Genomic DNA, 21685 nt, shown 5'->3' on the forward strand with positions numbered 1-21685 from the left:
ACTCCCAACTCCGCCGCTGGAGGCTCTGTGTCCAACAAGCGGATGAGATGTGAAAGCATTGCATAGAGATTCTCTACAAAAGCTTTTTTATTTATTGATGATTTGGGAATATCTGGGAGATATCATCTCCTCAGCTGTTCAGTGGATACAATCTCCAACATCATTTACATATTTTGAATTTTGCTGGAAGACCAACAAACATTGCTTGAATTCTTCTTATGTTGAAGGTGCCAACTTATCTAAGTAGGTAAGGAGGGATTCATGTTTTCCAGGAAGGCGTATCACTGACACATAAAATGCCAAGTTCTTTGATCATGGCTTCATAAGCTTGATCTCTTGAGCCTCACGGATGTGGATCAACTCTTATAGTCTCTCCATGAGGGGGTTAATCTTACGGAAGAATAATAAACGGGTTTTGACCATACGGCACAGAAAATTAAAAGAATTTGATTTAGCATCTAAAGCTGTTGGTTAAGAAACAAAAATAAAGAATAGGTTTCGAGTTAAATCAAATGTGACAGTGATTATAGAAGATGTAGCTCTAGAAGAAAAGAAGGTATAAAAAAAACGTCGACTTTGTTTATCCGACCCAAAACCTTTAATTTTGAACCAAATGTTTTCAACATCTCTTTTAACAAAAATTGCCTTCCCTTCTTACTTGAAAAGAAATAATGGAGTAAGACTTCAGACATCTCCAAGTACAAACAATGTTGAATACACATGGGCTTGGACCTTGTAACCCAAAAAAGAAACTACATAACAACGGTTAACTTGGAATGTGAAAATTAAACACCTTTTTCCAAAATGAGAAATGTTTTATACAGTAGTGTTAGCTTAAACTAGCATGTTATATTTTCTCTTTATTTTTTCTCCCAGTTTTTTCTTTTTTTCCCATTGACAAAGAAGGCTGCTTGTTTTCACAAGGAAACACAACAAATGCACCAAATTTCAATGAGACCTACATATAAACAGAGAGAGAGAGAGAGAGAGAGAGAGAGAGAGAGAGAGAGAGAGAGAGAGAGATTTAACAATTGTTAAAACAATAACTATGGTAATGATGAAATTTTTCATCGGCCGTGGCTGTGATTGTGGCTCTGGCTCTCTACACTGAGACCTCCAACAACTCCCCATCAGTCACCTCTACATTCCCCTGAAAACATTTATACACAACTTGTTTAGCGTCCCAAAACTGGATTGATTACTTTTAAAAACCAAGTCAATCTTAGAATTAGACAAATAGGGTCTCATATAAAAGCATTCAAGTGGGACCCTCCCCCTCCCTCGCATGAGATTCAGAACAGACCCAACTTATTTTCCATATATCATTTAACAGTTTCATGACCATTTATTGAAATAATTCATTGTCTCATGAACGAAATGACTCTATGTGGCAACAATGTGATGTGGTCAATAAGCATTGGCTATGATAAGTGGGCACGCAGAAGCTCCACCTGGAGAGGCATAAAAGAACTATACAGCAGTTAAGGTATTAAATCTCAATTTCGACGTCTATTTTGATCTTGGAAATAAAAACATTTTGTGAAAATATTTCGATCAGTGTGGAAATCAATACAACTTTCAAGAAAATGATGGAAATATTAAGGAAGTTCCCATTGAATGTATAGAAAATAATAAAACATAAATGAAAACATACTCATAAGTCATCAAACTATAATAAACAGCTACCTATAATATATATAGGGCAATGTTCGGCAAACAAAATTAAGAGCCAAAATTTTGTCCTATATGGGTTAGAAATTTCAGAATGGGCTGATTTTTTGTGATCAGCCCATTCTGAAATTTCTAACCCCAGTTTACAAGTTGAAAAATCATGGACCATTAATTAGTAAACTACTTTTGATAAGGTTAGAAGTTTCGGAATGAGCTGATTTTTTGTGAGGATTTATAACAAACAGCCATATGAATTATAGAAATAAAGATTAGTAAAATTTCACTACACATTGACACGAGTATTTAAGAGCCTGAACCTAAAACAACTATATGCTTATTGGACATAAGAATAACGATATCACATAACTATGAATAATTTGATATGTATCACTTTCTTAAAAGAATAAAATATTACGTACAAATTATCACATTATTATTATCTATAAAAAAAAATACATTCTCACTATATCATATGTTTTTTTTTTTTTTAAATATGTATGAATAAATTACTAATATATTTAACTAATCAGAACATAACAATTGAATGTGTGCACTATATGAATATTTCGATCAAAGTTTACCATTCATCACAATATATTTCGCCGAAATCTTGCATTTTTATACCTAACATTTTATTATTTCGGTCGAAATTCACTATTCACTGAAATATTTCGTGAAATGAATAGTGGTTCCAATCAAAATACATACATAAAGAACTTGTCGGGTAAATTTTGTGTCGGACCTTGTGGAAATGGAAATATTTCGGTATATTTCGTGCAAATATGTCAAGATTTAATATAGGATAGCAACATACCACTGGATCCTTCAACTTGGTTTCAGAAAGGTATCGCTTCAATGCGCCGTCTCCTCGGAGAATTTTTGCTCCGCATCCTGGCACGTTGACTGAGCCGATCGATTCCTCATCAACCACGACTGCATCTACTCTGTCCTTTCCTGTCTTGACGTCTGGAATCTGCGAATGCAAAAAAGCACATAAAAGGCTACCACTAGGGACTAATACCTTAACACAAACACATGAATGCTAATGTGACATCTAACAACCCATGCATGATCCCACAAAGGTCCCGAGTATTGAAATCGGGGATTGTCAGATGGCTTCAACAATTTAACCACACACCCATTGTTTTTAGTTTGCAAAGAGTGGGGATCATGAATACCTCATACATAGCTTCAGTAAGAATGCTTTCCAATATGGCCCTTAAACCTCGGGCACCAGTGTTCTTAACCATTGCTTTCTTTGCAATCAGTCTCAGTGCATTGTCTGTAAAATGTAGCTTGACCTGAAATGTGATATGGGCATTAATTACTACCACATGAAAGTGTACAGCTCGCACAATTGAACCCTGATGGATGTCACCAAAAATAGTACAGATATCCCTGGCAAGGAAGATATGGAACCAACACTTACATTATTCATACTAAACATTTTCTTGTACTGTCTACCAAGAGCATTCTTGGGCTCTGTCAGGACCTATTAAAGAAAATAATACCACAGAAATTCTGTCAGTCACCTGGGAAGATGCAAGGAGAAAGTAATGTTTGAAACTTCAAAACCTGGCAGTATGCCTTTCTAGATTGATTTGCCAGTTCTGTGCTCAAATAAGTATAAAAGCACTCTGGTAAATCATTATCAACCGCATCTAATTTTCAGAAGTTTAGAGTTCAAGTTGTTGAGAGACAGGTTGATAGCTAAAGTTGGGTATTTGAGTCATGTTTGAAGTGGCACAGAAGAAAGTACATGCTTAGGAATATAACTACCAAATCCTAGAATGCAATATTGAAAAGTGAATTTTGCAGCAACCTAAAATCCTAGTTATGATCATTTATGGTGTAAAAAATGTTCAGAAACTTGGATTTAACAGTGGGATTAATATTTCATTTTCTAAGTTTAACATGACCTAGCCAAGTTAATAGAGAACCAGAGATTTCTATAAAAAGTTTTGGTTTGATGGTCTAGTCAAAGCCAGGCCAAACCAAGAAAACTAGGCTGAGTTCAGAATATGGTTAAAAGGATAGGGACACAGTGAGTCCAAAATCCCAGGTGAATGAGGACCAACCTCACTTGGTACTGACTCGTCCTAAACTTAGACTCAACTTCACCTTCAGCATTGGCTGATCCGTGTCCAGATCTGCCCTTGAAACATGGTTTAGACAGGCAAATCTGATCATTCAAGATGACCTATCCAACAAAAACATTCCATTTCAAAAATAAAAAATAAAAATCAACACCATGTTGTAATATTTTTTTTCCTTCTTTGATAAGCGAGAGCCTACACACCAACACTCCTTTTCCAACAAATCTCATTCAAATATTATTTTTTCACTTGTTACTTTGTTTTATTGTTGATACAACTTTCATGCATAATAGCTAATCTTTCTCTTTCTTTCTTTCTTTTTTCTTGTTTTTTTATCTTTGATAAGCAAGAGCCTAATGCATATCCAAATTCTAAACAAAGAGCTTAAAATAGAAAAAGATGTATAATGCAGCTAACCATGTCATACTCATGCGTGGGTCACACACCAACACTCGTTTTTTCCAAAAAATCTTACTTCTCAAAATTTGTCTTCAGGCATGGCTGATCGGTGTCCAGGTCTCAGTTCCTTACAACATGGTTTAGATGGGCAAATTTGATCATTCAATATAATCTATCTAACAAAAACATTCATTTTCACTATAAAAAATCCACCAATGCCCGACTCATGCGTAGGTCTAAAAATCTTACTTATTCAAACATTTTGTTTTCACATGTTACTTTGTTTTTATTGTTGATCCAATTTTCATGCATAATGGGTAACCTAAAATTTTCTTACCTGATACTTGACATATTACAGGGAAGGTCCTGAGAGCAAGGATTGACCCTAAGTTTCAATCTTTTTGCACTAGTTATGAAAGATTTAATAATTCATATTCAAGAAGTCCCTCGGTAGATTAACACCAAACTTATTTAAAACACACCAATTAATGAAGTTACATATTACAACCAAAATAATGTTATACCCACCAAATATCTATCTTCTTCAAAAATAACCCTACAACAAGACTACGAAATCCCTAGACGAGAATTTTGAAGAAGGAGGTAGAGAGCACATACAAATAAAGGGAGAGAAGATCTTCTGTACACATACCCGTTGCAAACACAACCATGCTGTATAATTCTAAAACATTGGAGCCTACAGTGGAACTTTCCCTCTACGAACCTCGCCAATAGCTATCTCATCTCGATCATGCTATATTGTACTCAGTCGTGCTCATGGTTGAAGGTCGGGAAGGGAAAGAGAGGTTTTTCTGAATCTCTCACTCACCTAGTCAGTTTTTTTGCTGAGAATAAACAAGCATAGCAAGGATCGAAGGAGATTTTTTGTCCTCACAATACTTTTATTAGGATATAATAATAAAAAAACACCAATTTAGGAACTTTACGAAGGAACTTACTTGGAAGCTACTCATGAAAGAGCACGAACGAGGTTTATTTCCTTCGTTTTCTTTCTGACTCATTATGAAGAACCTAGTTCCATCTAACTCTAGAAGTTGTTGACAAACCATATACCCCAAAAGACCAATCTGATGGGGATCGAACTGGGGCACAATACATGACACCCAGGAACAGAGGCGGACAACACAACACTCAACAGAAGCTTCTCTTTGTGAAGCACTCTTTATTCATTACAACTTCAAGAAGAAGACGTGGGTGGTGGAAAAACAAAAGTTGGTTATTCCTTGGACCCTCATTTAATTTATTATAAGTCTCTCTCTCTCTCTCTCTCTCTCTCTCTCTTGGTTAGCTTGGAATTGGGTTCAAGGGGGTTTGAATCTAGGACGTGGGAACAACACTCCACATGTCTTACCAAATTGCTCTTATCAATGGGACATTGTTTTGTAAGGGTGTTTATGGGAAAAAAAATGGCTGTGGAGGATGCTAACACCCCATCTTGAGTTTGAGGGGGTTAATGTGTCTGGCACTTCTTATCAATATTTGAGACCAGCACGAGTTTTTCTATGTTAAATATAAGCCATCGAATTGTTACTGTTACTCATAGAGAAAACAGACAAGGGAAACACCCAAAGTTACCTTTGATTTTCCTTCTCATCTCTTACACACACTCCAAAAAAACTCACTGAGGGGAGAAAGGAAAAAATCTAATAGCTCGCAAAGAAGACAATATTAGATATTACAAAAAAGGAACAAAAGTTACCTGAACTAGTTGGTCCTCGTTCAGAGCTGACAAACTAACTAGGATCGGAAAGCGTCCAATAAATTCTGGTATGAGACCATATGCAATAAGATCACCACTTTCAACCTGCAAAAAAGAAGAGCAACTTATTTGGGCGATGATGATGATTCAGGTTAAAAGGAAGTTCTACAACTGTTAGTTTAACATGTTCGAAAAATATACAATGATGACGTTTCCTGTTTTTAGCCGTGAAGTGTCACGATTCTAACCGATTCCAATAAAGATGATGCAACAACAGCATTAGTTAGTCCGCCAGTCCTCATGTTAGCACGAACTGGTGCTCCAAAGCCAATAGAAGAATCTTGCCGTCTAGTAAAAGAGTAGTGAAATGTTTTAATTTTTCAAAAGCCATTGTAAACAATAAAATTTGATTACAGATTACTGCCAAAAGATAATATCATAAGATCGCAATACCTTTCTGATATGGTCTTTTCCAGATCAACAAATGCTCCACCACATATAAAAAGGATATCTTTTGTGTCTATCTGCACATTACCAAAAGTTCAAAGGATAAAATCAGCGAAGAGCTGGAATGAAATCAATGGTGAAGTTTTCAAAAACTAAAAAACAAAGACATTAAAATCTTAACTGGGATCTAGAACTATCAAAAAACACGTGCTATAAGCATCAATCTACTTCATTATCAGATCGCTGGCTCACAGAATCAGGGGCCCCAGGCATGTAAGGGAAAGAAGCCTACCTCAATGGGACTTCAAACAATTTCAATTTTTACAAAACATTATTAGGTTTTCTCATGTTGATACACATTGATAAGCACATCAACACAGATGGAGTTGTGGCTTCTTTACTTTATAAATTCTCTTTCTACTGCTCCAAAAGAAAAAGATTAAATACCACGTATAAAGCAGGCCTTTAGTTTTTAAAGATTTCAAGGTCTACACTTTTAGAATTTTGTTTAGGACATAATTATAAATGGTTGATGCAAGTTTTTTTGCCTTCTGCTTCTTGCCTGTGAGGATCTTCCCTTTGGCTTCAAGTAAGAAAAAGTTGTTACCTTAAACTTCACTTAGATCTGAGCTTGATGTAAATAATGGCAATATATGATTTATAAATCCCACGAAAGAATAATAAAATAGTATCATCATGGAATATATGAGGAAAATGACCAGGTCCAAAGGATGCAATTACCAAAAAAATAATAAAAATCTTACATCAAATGCATAAGCTTTTACACAAAATTTAAGAGAAATTGTTTATATCAGTATACCTGAATATTATCACCACGAGGATGCTTGCGAGCCCCCTTCTCAGGCACATTCACTATCTGGATTAGATGAAAGTGTTAAACTTTTAGATAACCATAAGAACAGATGGTAACGGTTTTAGAATCGAGTTCACTTTCTTATTTTTGAAAGAGCTTCTTATTGAAAAAAGAGAGTGGTGTGTCTTTCACATGAATATACCAGATAGCATGTATATATAAACCCTTTGAAACACGTCCAAAGACCTCAAATCCTTGTCGATAGAATGCATTGAACAAGATAATTAACTGAAAAGTAGAGTTTTTTTGTTATGCACTGCACATGACAGATCAGGAAGATGCTTGCATGAATACTCTGTCATTTGACATATGGTCCTTTTCAGAAAATCAACTATGGTTAAAATCAGAGGTTCCAAGTAGAATTAAGGAGCATGGGTTCAATAGATGTACCATACTAGAGGACGTAAACCCTACCCCAAAACCCAATAGCACAATATTTGTCACTGATATTGACGCAATTGTACAAATATAATATGATTAAGAATGGAAAAAAAACGAAAAGTGTAACTAACAAATAGTTATGGCAGTACAAGTTAAACGTGATTTTTAATATATGTGTGGGTGTGTATGGGACAGCTACATCCCTCAAATGTTTATTTCTTTAGTCAATGAAACCAAGAAATTTTCATTTTGATCTTACGATGCCAGCCACAAGAAACAGGCACACCACTCTGCATCACAAGCATGTGAAAAAAAAAAACATAGAGTACTTATAACAATTATAAGACAAGTTTTTTTTTTATACTTAGACCAAAAAATACAAAACCAGTATCCCTCCTCTACTTTTTTGCCTCGATTCTTGAAGACATTAATAAGTACAAATCACAGAACGGAAACTATAAGGTAGGCTACATACAACCAGCATTAGTTCTCACAAGTTCAGTTATGGAACTTTAGCAACATAAACAAAATAAATTGCCAGAGTAGTGTACATATTATGTGCTTACAGTTCCTTCCAGCATTTTCAATAATGCCTGCTGAACACCCTCCCCTGATACATCTCTACTAATGTTTAAGCTCTCAGCCTGCAGAAAGAATTTATTAGATAATGATACTTACATCCTAAATGCAACTTTGCATTCAAAAGATGTGCTGAAAAATGGAAATACCTTCTTAGTTATCTTATCAACTTCATCAATGTAAACAATCCCTTGTTGAGCTGCTTGCACATTGAACTCAGCAACCTAAATGCCAAATTTAAAGGAGGAATAGTACACTAAGTTCATTGATAGATTAAAAGGAAATGCAGACAGAAAGGATGTACGGAAGTTGTAGACAACTACTGAATAAATAAAACAAGGGCCAAAGTTGAGAGAGTATATGCATCAAAAGAGGCATCATTAGCAACAAGTTAGCATACACACACATACATGCAAACATACATGTACAAAGATACATATATAAATAATTACAGCATATACTACATGTACTTGATTTGCCTCCTAAAATCAAATTCCCTAATACAAGTCCTTGGACAACTTAGAAATGCCTTTCCAGACAACAAGCCCACAAGATGAAAAAAAAGCAACTATTGTTTTTCCAACTTCCAACCAAATTTCTAGTACCAAACCTACTAAAACCACCCTCCAACTAGTTGGTTGGTTTTTGCAAAACTTCGGAGCCCATTTCCCTAGAAGACCTCTATTGGCTACCTTGAAGATCTAGTTCCTGTACCCCCCACCCACCCACACACACAAAACCTCCATGGGTGGGCAGTGGGCTTACACCAGAATTCCATTCAATAAGATACATTCTGTAAGAATCATTTAAGTGGTTACATAAAGAATCCCTTCCCAACTTTTCGATACGATGAGCAACCGACGAGAGAATAGACAAAATGGATTGGAATTAAAAAGTAGCAAGCATAAAAAAGAGTACCCAAAAAAATCAGAGTCAAATTACCCCCTTTTGACGTCTTACCCTTTTTTCTGCATTGCAAGCCTACACTCAAGTTCTTCTAACATTGGATCTTGTATTGCTTTTTATTTGTGTGACACTCCTGAAGGCAAGCCAATATGAGATAGGAAGACAACCACCTCACAAACCAGCAACCATCCCAGCTCCTGTCAAATCCGCAACTCCAAAAACCCCACTCTTTATAGAGTAATTGAGAAGACCAGAGATGACTTCAAAACATAAGGTTTTCCCCTAGATCGAAGCTGTAAATGGGGAGTTGAACATAAATATGACGCTGACCACAAATTAAAGGTGGGAATACTTGGGCGTTCTTTTTTATTCAAAATATGCGCGACTTTCAATTGCCTTGAGAGTGAGATAACTGAAACCATGGACCACTATGATGAACAAAAAAAAAGATAAAGACGGTCACCTTAATGAAAGCCTCTACAGATTTTAAAATCTGTGTTAGTGACCAATTAAACAAGATTTACAACAAAAAAAAAAAAGAATGGTTATCATTAAAATGAAATCCTAATCCACGTTCTCCATTTAGTAGCCAATGGGCCCACATTCTCATTAGCAATAAGAACTTCATCCAAAATACAACTCCCTGCCAAATCACCACAAGACAAAGAAATAATCAAGCCCAAGACTTCTTTAAATCTAGTCATGAAGATCTTACAAAGACTTCCCACGAGATTTATAGGAAGCTATTCTCCCAAATCCCTTACGTGATGAATGTGCTATTTGGACAATTGTGAAGATACGTTCTCTTCTGAGAAACTTTAAATAATCCCACGAAAGCAACTTTTTTTGTGAGCCAACACCACCTAAAATATATAGGAAAAACAATTGGGTATTTAGGTTAGAGATCACTATCTCTGCTTAATGAGCGGATGGCAATTGTCATACCATTCTCAGTCTCCCCAACCAATTTCTGACATCCAAAAGGATACTCTAAGAAACTAAACCAGCTAAAAATGTCTAAAAGAGGCAAACATGCGCCAAAATAAAGTTAGGCCTCTCAAATCGTTGCATATGCAAATTTACAACTGTTTGCAATGGAAAACAACTTAATATACTTGGTAGCTTCAAAAAAAGAAAAGGTTTATTGGAAATGGATTGAACATTGCTCATCCACCAACAAAGAGAACCAAAGGGAGAAGCAGTGTAGTTGATGTAGGACATCTACAATCCTAGTTAGAGTTTTAGTAGGATTTATATTTTCTAGTTTTAATAGGATTTATATTTCATCGTTATGTTAGGAGTACAATTCCTCTTAGTTTATAATCTATTTTAAATTCGTTTTTATTATTTAGGCTATAATTAGAAGTGCTTAGAAGTGTCCAATTTGAGTTCTAATAAGATTAGAAAGTTGGTATTATGTTATATATAGGTTAAGAATGTTAATTTTTGGTATTTTAGTAGGATTCTAAATGGTTATGATGGAATTATCAATAAAAGGAGCTCCAAATCCAAAATTCAATGAAATAATCAATCAATTCAATTATATTTTCTCTCTGAATCACTTTTTAGCTTTATGTTTTATTTTCTTCAAGCTATTGCTTGTTTATCAATTGAATCTATTGATTCAAATTGATTTTGAGTGTTCCATTGAACACAACCTATTGAATCTATTAATTCACACGCTTCCGCTATATCAGTAGTTAAGGGTAAAAGGCACAAAGGCCTCCTAGTGCCTAAAGCGCAAGGCGGGGCGCGCGCCTGAGTAAAGCAAGGCACAATAAAATTTAAAATTTTAAAAATTAAATAGTGATAGGTGGGTTCTAAATATTTTACAATTATAACATGTATAAATGTGAGCTTTTACAAACAAGTTAAAGGATTCAACACTTCAAGAAGAAGAACGATCAATATTAAAAGAAAAAGTAGAGAGGAATAAGGAGAATAAAAAGTAAAAATAAGCCAACAACATGTGTTGTTGCTACTACGACAAAACAACAACTATGGCTATCAATGGATGGGTTATGGTCAAGCTTGGTTGAGCAGTAACCAGACCCTAAAAAGGAGGGCTTAACCTTAGACTAGCCCGATACCCTTATCGGGCCTAAGTCAACTAAGTCGTAACGAGCTTGGACTGAGTAAAAATAATTAAATGTAAAGTTCAATGTTTTCAATGGTAAAAAATTGAACTTTCCAAATAAATTTTATTTTGTATGTAAAAAGCATGCAATCAAATATTAAATTAGTGTCTTAATTAAATAAATTAATTCATTTTTAGTGAGCACACCCGATGCGCCTTATGCCTTGACTGAGGAGTACCTCAGTCAAAGCGCGCCTTGGTGCGCCTCACTTACACCGCATTGCCTCGCATGTATTAAGGCAACTTCGGCCACCCCATCTTGAGCGCACTAAGGTGCTCACCTTGACTACATTGGGGAGAAGAAGAGATTTTGTGAGATAGGGGGTGTTCAATGGTGATAGTGAGCATTACGAGAGAGATGGGGTAGTGGAGGTGGTGGGCACTGAGAGAGTATAGAGGAAGATGGATGAGGTGGGATTGAAAGAGAGAAGAGGATGGCAGTAGTGGAGTTCAAGAGAGGCCAAAACCTGTAGCCATTTACAAATGTTTTTAGTTGCTTTTGGACCCAATTTGCATTCTAAAAAAAAGGAGGGACGAATACATTTTTGCCATCAAGCTTGAGTAAAGGCTAGATTTTCCACAACAAATATTTGCATTTGCAGTCGCACCAAGCAAGGCTTTAGAGTGATAACTTGCAATCATCTTCCTAATTCTCTCCACTTCCTCCAACCCACCCCTCACACCTTGATACAGGACAATAATGGTATGCTCTCACAGGATTTGCTATCTTCAACAAACTCAAGATCTTAGGCTCCAATTAGTTCCCCCTATCGGAACCAACTTACAAATGACAATACTCACCCTTGGTCGAATATCTTCTTTACATCTCTTTCATATAAAACATGCTACCTCTTCTAGTAAACAACTTTCCCAAACTCTTCCAACTTTTTGAGAACCTTTTATTTCATGCATAACGCAAAACTTGCTTCACTCACAAACCACGGCCTATTGGGCATCACTAGTAAGCGACAGCTTGCTATCTAAAAGAAGAGTTTTAGAAGAGAAAAGTAAAACCTAGCTCCATAATTAGAGCTTGGCATATATATAATCGATAATAAAGGATTAGTCATAAATACCCTTACAAAGAAATAAATAAAGAAATAAACTAATATTAGTAAAACTAGAACTAACTATCCTAATATTTCCAATACTCCCCCTCAAGATGGGGCAAATATATCAACTAAACCCAGCTTGGCGAGGTGAGAGTTAATGGCAGAGGGTCCTACAGACTTTGTAAGCATATCGGCCAGTTGATCTGAAGAAGGAACAAAGACTGTCTCAAGTGCACCAGATCGAACTTTCTCCCTGAGAAAGTGAACATCAACCTCAATGTGCTTAGTTCTTTCGTGAAGGACTGAGTCAGATGCAAGCATGATAGCAGACTTGTTGTCACAAAACAACGATGAGGGACCAGCAATCGGAAATCCCAACTCTGTCAGCAAAGATCTAAGCCAAAGAAGCTCACATGTGCCAATAGCCATAGCACGATATTCAGCTTCAGCAGACGAACGAGAAACCACACTTTGTTTCTTACTTTTCCACGAAATAAGATTACCACCATAGAAAGTACATAAATCAGATGTAGATCTCCTGTCTGTAATAGAACCTGCATAATCAGCATCAGTGAAACAGGACAAATGTGGTTGAGTAGTGGACGAATAAAATAAACCGAGACCAGGACAAGACTTCAAGTAGCGGAGAATACGATACACAGCGTTAAGATGAGAGGTACGCGGAGTATGCATAAACTGACTGACTACACTGACTGCAAAGGTCAAATCCGGTCTAGTGTTAGTCAGATAAATCAAACGGCCTACGAGTCTCTGGTAAGATGAAGGATCAGATAAAAACTCCCCAGATTCAGCATGAAGACGATGATTCTGATCCATTGGAGAAGAAGCAACCAAGCATACCAGTGTCCTGAAGCAGATCCAATGTGTATTTGCGTTGAGATAACGAAATACCACGACGTGAACGGGCCACCTCTATCCCCAAAAAGTACTTGAGGGGACCTAAGTCCTTAACCTCAAAAACATTACCCAATTGCCTCTTAACCCTGTCAATCCATTGTACATCATCACCAGTTACTATAATATCATCCACATAAACCAAGACAATTGTATTGCGACCATCTACTCCTCGTCGAATAAAGCAAGTATGGTCAGAGTGGCATCTAGAAAAACCCATAGATAGAATGACCTCAGAGAAGTGCTGGAACCAAGCTCGCGGAGACTGTTTTAGGCCATACAGAGACTTGAGAAAGCGACATACTTTCCCAGGGGCAAATGTGGCACTAAAGTCCTGTCCCGGAGTCTGTGTAAATCCCTTAGCAACGAGACGGGCCTTGTAGCGATCAACAGTACCGTCTGCAAGATACTTGACAGTGAAAACCCATTTACAGCCAACAGTTCGCGCCCCAGAGGGAAGAGAAACAAGTTCCCAGGTATGATTCTTCTGCAATGCATCCATCTCAGTAGTCATAGCTTTAGTCCACTTAGGATCACGTAAAGCCTCAGATACAGACCGAGGAATCCGAATAGAGTCTGTGGTTGCAAGATAGGCTCGATAGGAAGGAGATAGACCTTGATAGGAAATAAACTGGGCAATAGGGTGATCAGTAACACACCCTCGCTTACCTTTGCAAAGAGCAATAGGTAAGTGAGAGTCAGAAATAGAAGGAACAGGAGTAAATGTAGAAGGTGATATACCTGAGTCCGAGGAAGAAGGTGGCAAAGTTTGAGAGGGGGGAGGGCGCCGAGAGTACACCTGTAGAGACTTTGAAGAAGAAGGTGGGGAGAACACGGGTGAAGGTAGCACTATAGAGTCCTGCAAAGGAAAAGAGTCCTACAAAGAAGATGAAACAGGAAAAAAATGAACATTTTCAAAAAATGTGACATCTAGGGAATGAATAAAACGATGGGTGAGTGGATTGTAACACCGATAGCCCTTTGACATAGATGAGTAAGCCAAGAAAATACAACGAATGGCTTTGTCATCGAGTTTGGTGCGATAGGGAGTTCTATCTTGAACAAAGCAAGTACACCCAAAAACTCTCGGTGTAATGGGAAAGAGAGTGCGATCAGGATGAAGAACATGAAAAGGTACCTGTCCCCCTAAGGTACGGCTAGGAACACGGTTCATTAGAAAAGCAGCAGTAAGAACGTCCATATTCCAATAGGGCTTGGGAACATGCATCCCTCGTAGAAGACAATGGACGATGTTCATGAGGTGACGGTTCTTACGTTCCGCCACCCCGTTTTGCTCAGAGGTGTATGGGCAAGTTAACTGATGAAGCATACCATGTGTATGGAGATGGGACCAAATCCCATCAGAAATATATTCACCTCCATTATCGATCCTAAGAGATTTGACAGTTATGTCGTACTGAGTCTGAATCATTTTTAGAAAATTAACAAAAATAGGGAGCACCTCAGAACGAGAACGCATTAAATAAATCCAAGTACAACGAGAATAGTCATCAATAAATGTAACATAATATCTATGGCCATTAAAAGCCGTAACAGGAGAAGGCCCCCAAACATCAGAATGAACTAAGTCAAAAATAGCATTAAAATGATGCATGCGAGGAATATAAGATGTACGTGTGTGTTTAGAAAGCTCACACACAGAGCACTGAAATTTGTGTCTATTACAAGAAGTTTTTAAAGCAGGAAATAATGAACAAAAGTGCTGAAAGTTAGCATGTCCTAAGCGAGCATGCCATAAGTCTAAAGACTGGGAAGAAAAAGTATGATTACCGGTGAGTGGGAGGACGGAAGCTGGAATAGCAGTTGGTGGAGCGCCAAACAGATACAACCCATCCCTCTCATACCCCTTGCCAAAAATCCTCCTCGAAGTCAGGTCCTGAAAAACACAGTAGGTAGGAAAAAAGGTTACCGAACAATTTAGAGATTTTGTTATACTACTCACAGACATAAGGTTAAGAGATAGGTGAGGAACATGAAGAACAGAGTCAAGTGAAAAATCAAGGGTCAAGGAGATAGTACCCTTGCTGTGAATAGGGGTAAGGGATCCATCAGCAAGGCGAACCTCCTTATGAGTAGTAGGAAAAATGGGAGAAATAAAATGATTAGACTCACCGGTCATGTGATCAGAGGCACCAGAATCAATTACCCAAGTCAGAGGAGCAGAGCCAGACTGAGAGGCATGAAATGCAGAAGAGTTACCTGGAGGTGCGGTAACAGATGCGACTGTTGAGGATGAGGGAGTCTGAGCTTGAAGTTGATCCCGTACAATAGTTGTAATCTACGTCTGTAGGTGTTGCAAATCAATAGTTCCAAGGGACGCAGATTCAACAGAAGTAGATTCAACAACAGCAGCACGGGGCTGTCCCCCAGAAGATCTCAACAGGTGGGGATAGAGTTGAAAACAACGAGCCTTTTCATGGCCAATCTTCCCACAGTGGTTACACGTAAGACCATTACCTTTACCACGTCCACGGCTACCACGACCTCGATTCCCGGATACTTGAGTACGAGAGTTAGAGAAACCCGAATTGACTGCGAGAGCCATCTGATCTGTATCTAAAGTAGGTATAATGGTAGGAGACTGAATCTGAGGGGGAGCGATACGGCGACGACACTCATCACTATCAATGGTCGCAAATATCTCAAATAAGGACGGTAGAGGCGTGGTATTAAGAATTTGAGTCCGCAGTGCTTCAAACTCAGGACGAAGACCCATGAGGAACTGATATGTCTGATGACGAGCAATTCTCTTGACTACATACTCGGCTGCCTCAGCAGACAACTCAGCCATAGACTCATAGTGCGAGAGTTCCTCCCAACGAAACTGAAGAAATCCAAAGTAATCGGCAGCACTCTGATTTTCCTGTGTAGCCTGAGCAATATCCCGGTTAAGTTCATAAATTCGGGAGTCATTACGAGCATGTGCATATGTTTGAGTGAGAGCTGTCCACAAAGAAGAAACGGTCTCATGATACATAAACATAGTGTAGATGCGTTGCTCCATGGAATTAAATAACCATCCAAGAATGGTGCAGTTATCAATTTCCCATTGTTCAAATTTTGGATCAATGAGTGGTGGCCTAAGAATAGCACCAAACAACCAACCAGATTTGCCTCTACTACCCAAATAGAGGCGTACAGACCTAGACCAAGACTGAAAGTTACGACCATCTAATGGTGTATTAGTTATACGCTGGATTAAGAAATTTGCCCCAAGAGTTGTAGTAGAATCCTTAGTCTCGAGAGGCATTGTCATTGCACACTATTTTGGATTGAAGGAAGATCTCTCGTTTAGTATTGCCGAAGTTCAGATAATGCACAACTGCTTGCTGTCGAAGAAATTCACAAAATAATATCTTCGTATAACCTTAGAACTATTATAGAACTGATCGTAAGGGCAGTTAAGGTCTAATGGGCTGATCCCAAGGGTTGTTCAGGGTCTGGATACTGATTGGAGAACTGTTTGCAGCCTGAATGTCTGATCGTAGGGCTTGAATAGAGTATATAAACAGATCGCAAGGCTGTAATCTCTGTCTGCTGGTGTCGTAGGCTTGTGAGGGATCATATAACCTGATCGCAAGCAGTTTTTAGGGCATAAAACCTGATCGCAGGTTTCCTAATGTCCTATAGATGTGATCGCAGACTAGATTTGGAGCATACGACCTGATCGCAGGCTGTTGCAGAGCATAAAACCTGATCGCAGGTTTCCTAACGTCCTGTAGATGTGATCGCAGACTTGATTTGGAGCATACGGCTTGATCGCAGGCTGTTGGAGGGCATAAAACCTGATCGCAGGTTTGCTAATGACCTAGAGGTATGGTCGCAGACTTGATTCAGTCCATACAACCTGATCGCAGGCTGTTGTAGGACGTAAAACCTGATCGCAGGTTTGCTAATGACCTAGAGTTAGGATCACAGACCTGATTCAGGCCATACAACCTGATCGGAGGTTGTTTAGAGCATAAAACCTTATTGCAGGTTTGATCGGAAAAAAAAAAAAATTTTTTTTTTTTGGAAGAACGAAGATGGAGGCTCTGATACCAAGAAGAGTTTAGAAGAGAAAAGTAAAACCTAGCTCCAAAATTAGAGCTTGGCATATATATAATCGATAATAAAGGATTAGTCATAAATACCCTTACAAAGAAATAAATAAACTAATATTAGTAAAACTAGAACTAACTATCCTAATATTTCCAATACTAAAAAGCGCCATTTGACTGTTATTTCTTCATTTGAATATTGTTCATTGGGTTTTCAGATTTTACAAGTTAAAAGAAAACAAAGAATGGGATGGAAGACTGTTACAATAGTTCCAATACGAAATCCAGGATCCCATGACGGCAAATATTGTGGTACGGTCACTGATAAAAGGAAACAGCTATCCATCAAAACAAAACAAAAAAAGCAACAGCTGAAAATTCAACAGACAATCCAAAAATTAATTTTGAACAATATAAATTTGATACCACTTTTCCATGAGGTTTGGTTGATTGGTTGATATGGGGGGTGGTGGGCGGGCTAGGTTGATAGTGAATACATTTGCATGTGAATAATATATGATTTTGCGTTGATGATGGCTCCATAATAGGTGTAGAGAACCGCGTCCTCATGGTTTTGTTCCGCTTCATTCCTCTCCAATACGCAGGTGTGGCCTTTAGATCTTCTTTGAGTTTGGTAGATGAAGCTAAGAAGAAACATCCTCTGCTTGTGTGAAGCCATGAGCTTTAGGATTTCATTGCCAACCCTAAGCCAGTAAGGTATGGTTTGCATCAGGTTGACAATAAATGTTAACTGCATCAAGACATCCTCTCTCTTCCTATGTAAGCTAAGCTTGCATTACCAGTGCCAAGCCTAGATAAATGAGCGAGTTGCGTTGGACTTACAGCTGGCATAAAATTCTCTTTCCCAATCTCTCCACTTGATTTCTGAAGTCACTGAGTAATGGTAAAATAAGGTCCATGTTGTAAACCCCAAGGTCTTGTCTATGATAGACCCACTTATGGGATATGGCATAGGAGGTTCGTAAGAATAACATAGATCACATTGAATGTGCTTGCAAAGCCTCAAGTACGATGTAGTTTAAATTGTTGTTAAAAAAAAATTGTGAAGACATCTAAGAATGTTATAATCGTAAATCATACCGTAAGCAGCTTGTACAATATAGACTCCACATCTTCTCCAACGTAACCTGCCTGCAGAAATCAATACTTGCTTGTTTTTAATGTGTTTTATCAATAAAGCAACTAAGAAGTTTCTAAGTTGGGTACATTCATTGAAAAAAAAAAATTATAAGGAGGGGGCAGTTGTTACAAATAATTTCATTATTTGCATCAAGAATGTTTCATTATAAGCAAGAATTCATTAATTAAACAAAATGATCGAGATGACCAACAATTCAAAATATAGCCCCTCTACAAGAGTTAGTTTTCCAAGTAACAAACCCAATCCCACCTCCCCATAAAGTCATCAAAAAGAACTTCTCTGAACTCCAGAAAAATACCAGGGAAAAGATATTTAAAACAACATTTGAGAAGGTTCGGCATTGCATCAAGAATGTTGTAATACTTTTTCCCTGTATGCATAACTATCAGTGACTACGACAAAATATATGGAGTGAGACTTTAGTAAGGACAAATGGATTAAGTACTAGCTAAGACCAATGGCTGCAAGATGCCTCAAAGAACCCATTTCCATGATCTTATTTTCATCATCCATAAGACAGTAGATATTGGGGAGCAAGCTTCCCACGGAATGAAAGATGGGTGTCTAACTTGCCTGTGTTAATGTTGTTGCATCTGCAATGACAAAGGGCACATTTACAAAGCGAGCCAGTGTTTTTGCAAGTAGTGTCTTCCCTGTTCTCACATTCAATATTATAAAACGTAAGCCAAACTAACTCTCTCCCAATTCCACAGCTGTTATCACACTAACACCAGCAACATTATCGATAAAATCAATTACTAAAGTCGAGAATCACAAAGCCGTAGTCATACCAGAGCCAGTTGGACCCATTAGGAGTACATTGCTTTTCTCCAATTCAACTGAATCATTCTCATCATTTTCTGCCTCATGATTCCCTGATTTTGCTGCAGCCCTATTATTTGAATCAACAATCTCAGTTCTATTAGGCAGCATCAGAGGAACAAGTACCTAACTTCTAAGAGCATCAAACAAACAACAACTGCTTACAAATGAATTTTGACTAGAGGACCAAATTTGAGTGCAATTTCATCATTTGAGGCACAAAATAAAGATTATATGGATCACAACAACAGAGTAGATGGGGAGAATCATGAAAAACTAACCCTTTCTGCGAGGACGTGAAATATATCCTCTTGTAGTGGTTATAAACACCCACAGAAAGAACCTGCAACCATAGTAACCAAGTTCGGATTTGGAAATTATTCAAAGGAGTCTCAATTCTGTTAAACCCGGGAGAGTATCAGAAAATTTTCCGGAAAATTCTGGGCATTATATAAATGATGTTTTGGGTTACTTCAAAAAACCTATCAACTTCAACCTCCCAAAAAATCCTATCTTGTTCTTGAGATTAGAAGGTTGATGAAGATGGAATCTTGGGGTTGAAGGAATGGGGGTCATTAATTGGCAAATCCCAATTAACAGAGAACATTTTCAACTTCAGAAAAAATTGGAGAATATTGTGACAGTATAGGAAAAACTTAGAAGAAAAACAAAAACAAAAGAACAATTGAGGGATTATATAAACGATGTTTAGGGTTTCTTCCAAAAACCTATCACAACTTCAACCTCCCTAAAAATCCTATCTTGATATTGAGATTTGAAGGTTGAAGAAAGATTGAATCTTGGGGTCGAAAAAGGGGGTGATTAATAGGCAAATCACTGATTAATTCGTTAATTTGCCAATTTAATCTACTGATCCCTTTTTTGGAAAATTTTGTGACAGTGCCTGCAACATGGAAGATGGAACAAACGCCCAAAAATATTTCCTTTTTTCTCCTAAATCTCAATAACTAATCGAAACAAACCCGCCTTCACATCAAAAATTACAAACCTTTTTCGCTCTTTCCTGCCCAATTACAAATTTATCAAGCCCTTTGCAAATCTCCTTCGGCGTCGGCAAATCCTTCCCCAAATTCGACCCACCCCACCCATTATTCTCTCCACCTTCACCACCACCTGACCCACCTGGACCCGCGGCTCGTATCACATTCACTCCGGGTGGGAACGGTGAGTCGGACGCCGTGTGCACCGCCAACCCATTTGGTGGCGGCCAATTCTCCGGTGTGTCGCCACTATACGACCTCAGCGTATCCCATAACGAGATCTTAATCCGATTCGCCGAATCATCTTCACCATCACTACCACCATTTTTCTTCGGCGAACCATCCTTCCCTCTAACGCGTCCGATCTCAATAAAGCTTCCTTGCAAAGGTACAAGTTTATGTGGTCGGAAATAATACGCAGTTTTGCAATTAGGGCACAGATTGACAGCTTGATATATGGCTTTGTGACCATGATTGGAGAAGATTAGATCCATCTGTTTGGAACAACGAGGGCAATTAGCTTCCGTTCGAATTTTACCGTTTGAGAAATCACCACCTGTGCCTCCATCCCATTTATGGCGCTCTTGGAACCCTACAAGGGATTCTCTTCGACGATAGGTACCGATATGGAGGTAATTGAACCGGGTAGAGATGGGCGATTTCTGCGAGAACCGGTAAGAAGACCGGGTTTCTGATATTGTGGTGAACCGGACGGTTCTTGTTGCTGTTTCTCTTAGATTTTTCCATCTGAAAATTCCAGACATCTTTCTCTTCTTCTTCTTGTTCTAATCTGAATTCAATTATACATAGAAGTGAAATTCAGAACCTAATGGAAGAAATTGAGAAGATCAAAGAGAGAATTTGGAGAACTAGTGGAGAAGGAGATTGAGATGAACTTGAGATCTGTGAGTGTGTGTGTGTGTGTGTGTGACAGAGAGAGAGAGAGAGATGAGATTGGGATCTGTTGTAACAGAAGCGTTTGTCCTATTTTAATATAATAAATTAATTTTATAAAGAATAGGAAGAAGGGATGGAGTGCATGTGTATGGGAGAGATTATTACAATTGAAGAGAAAGTCGAGAGATTGCTTAGCTTAAGGCTGTGTTTGGATTGAGGGAAAGGGAGGGAAGAGAAACTCATTAAGGGAAGGGAAGGGAAGGGAAAGGAAGGGAAGGTTCTCTTCACCCTGTTTGGATTGAAAGAGAAGAGAAAAGAAAAAATCAACTTTCTCCTGTTTGGTTAGGATTCATAAGAGAAGAGAAGAGAAATTATTATTGTCAAATGACTATTATACCCTTCATAGTAAAAAACAAAATTCTACTTATACAATGATACAAACCTTCATACCATATTTCTTACAGAAATTCCCTATTATCAAACTTAAGAAATACAAGATTGTATATCATGAGAGCTTATATTTCCACCAATGTTTTAAAAATCAAATTGATTCATTGGTTCAATT

The 21685-nt window shown here is 37.9% G+C and overlaps 1 protein-coding gene across 1 annotated transcript; it reads right to left on the reverse strand.

Annotated features, from left to right (window-relative positions):
• Positions 1-777: 777 nt before the first annotated feature.
• Positions 778-21278, reverse strand: LOC147406563 (CLP protease regulatory subunit CLPX3, mitochondrial-like). Its single transcript, XM_086434653.1, has 15 exons — positions 20232-21278; positions 19504-19565; positions 19192-19292; positions 18970-19053; positions 18340-18386; positions 8317-8391; positions 8155-8232; positions 7154-7210; positions 6340-6410; positions 6135-6234; positions 5887-5991; positions 3101-3163; positions 2850-2972; positions 2486-2644; positions 778-1150 (listed from the first exon to the last, which is right to left on the reverse strand). Exons 1-15 carry the CDS (start codon positions 20985-20987, stop codon positions 1103-1105), a joined length of 1929 nt encoding a protein of 642 aa, XP_086290779.1. The 5' UTR covers positions 20988-21278; the 3' UTR covers positions 778-1102.
• Positions 21279-21685: the final 407 nt, after the last annotated feature.

This window comes from Akebia trifoliata, chromosome 3 (genome assembly GCF_017979445.1).
Source record: "Akebia trifoliata isolate Shusen 1 chromosome 3, ASM1797944v1, whole genome shotgun sequence".
Taxonomy (NCBI): Eukaryota; Viridiplantae; Streptophyta; class Magnoliopsida; order Ranunculales; family Lardizabalaceae; genus Akebia; species Akebia trifoliata.

Excerpts from the sequence above, each read along its gene's own strand:
- LOC147406563 (XM_086434653.1), bottom strand. The coding sequence starts at position 20,987 with ATGTCTGGAATTTTCAGATGGAAAAATCTAAGAGAAACAGCAACAAGA. Across the intron at positions 19,293-19,503 it reads TTCACGTCCTCGCAGAAAGG|GGCTGCAGCAAAATCAGGGA; the intron begins GTTAGTTTTTCA and ends TTCAAATAATAG. Across the intron at positions 5,992-6,134 it reads CATCATCTTTATTGGAATCG|GTTGAAAGTGGTGATCTTAT; the intron begins GTTAGAATCGTG and ends TCTTTTTTGCAG.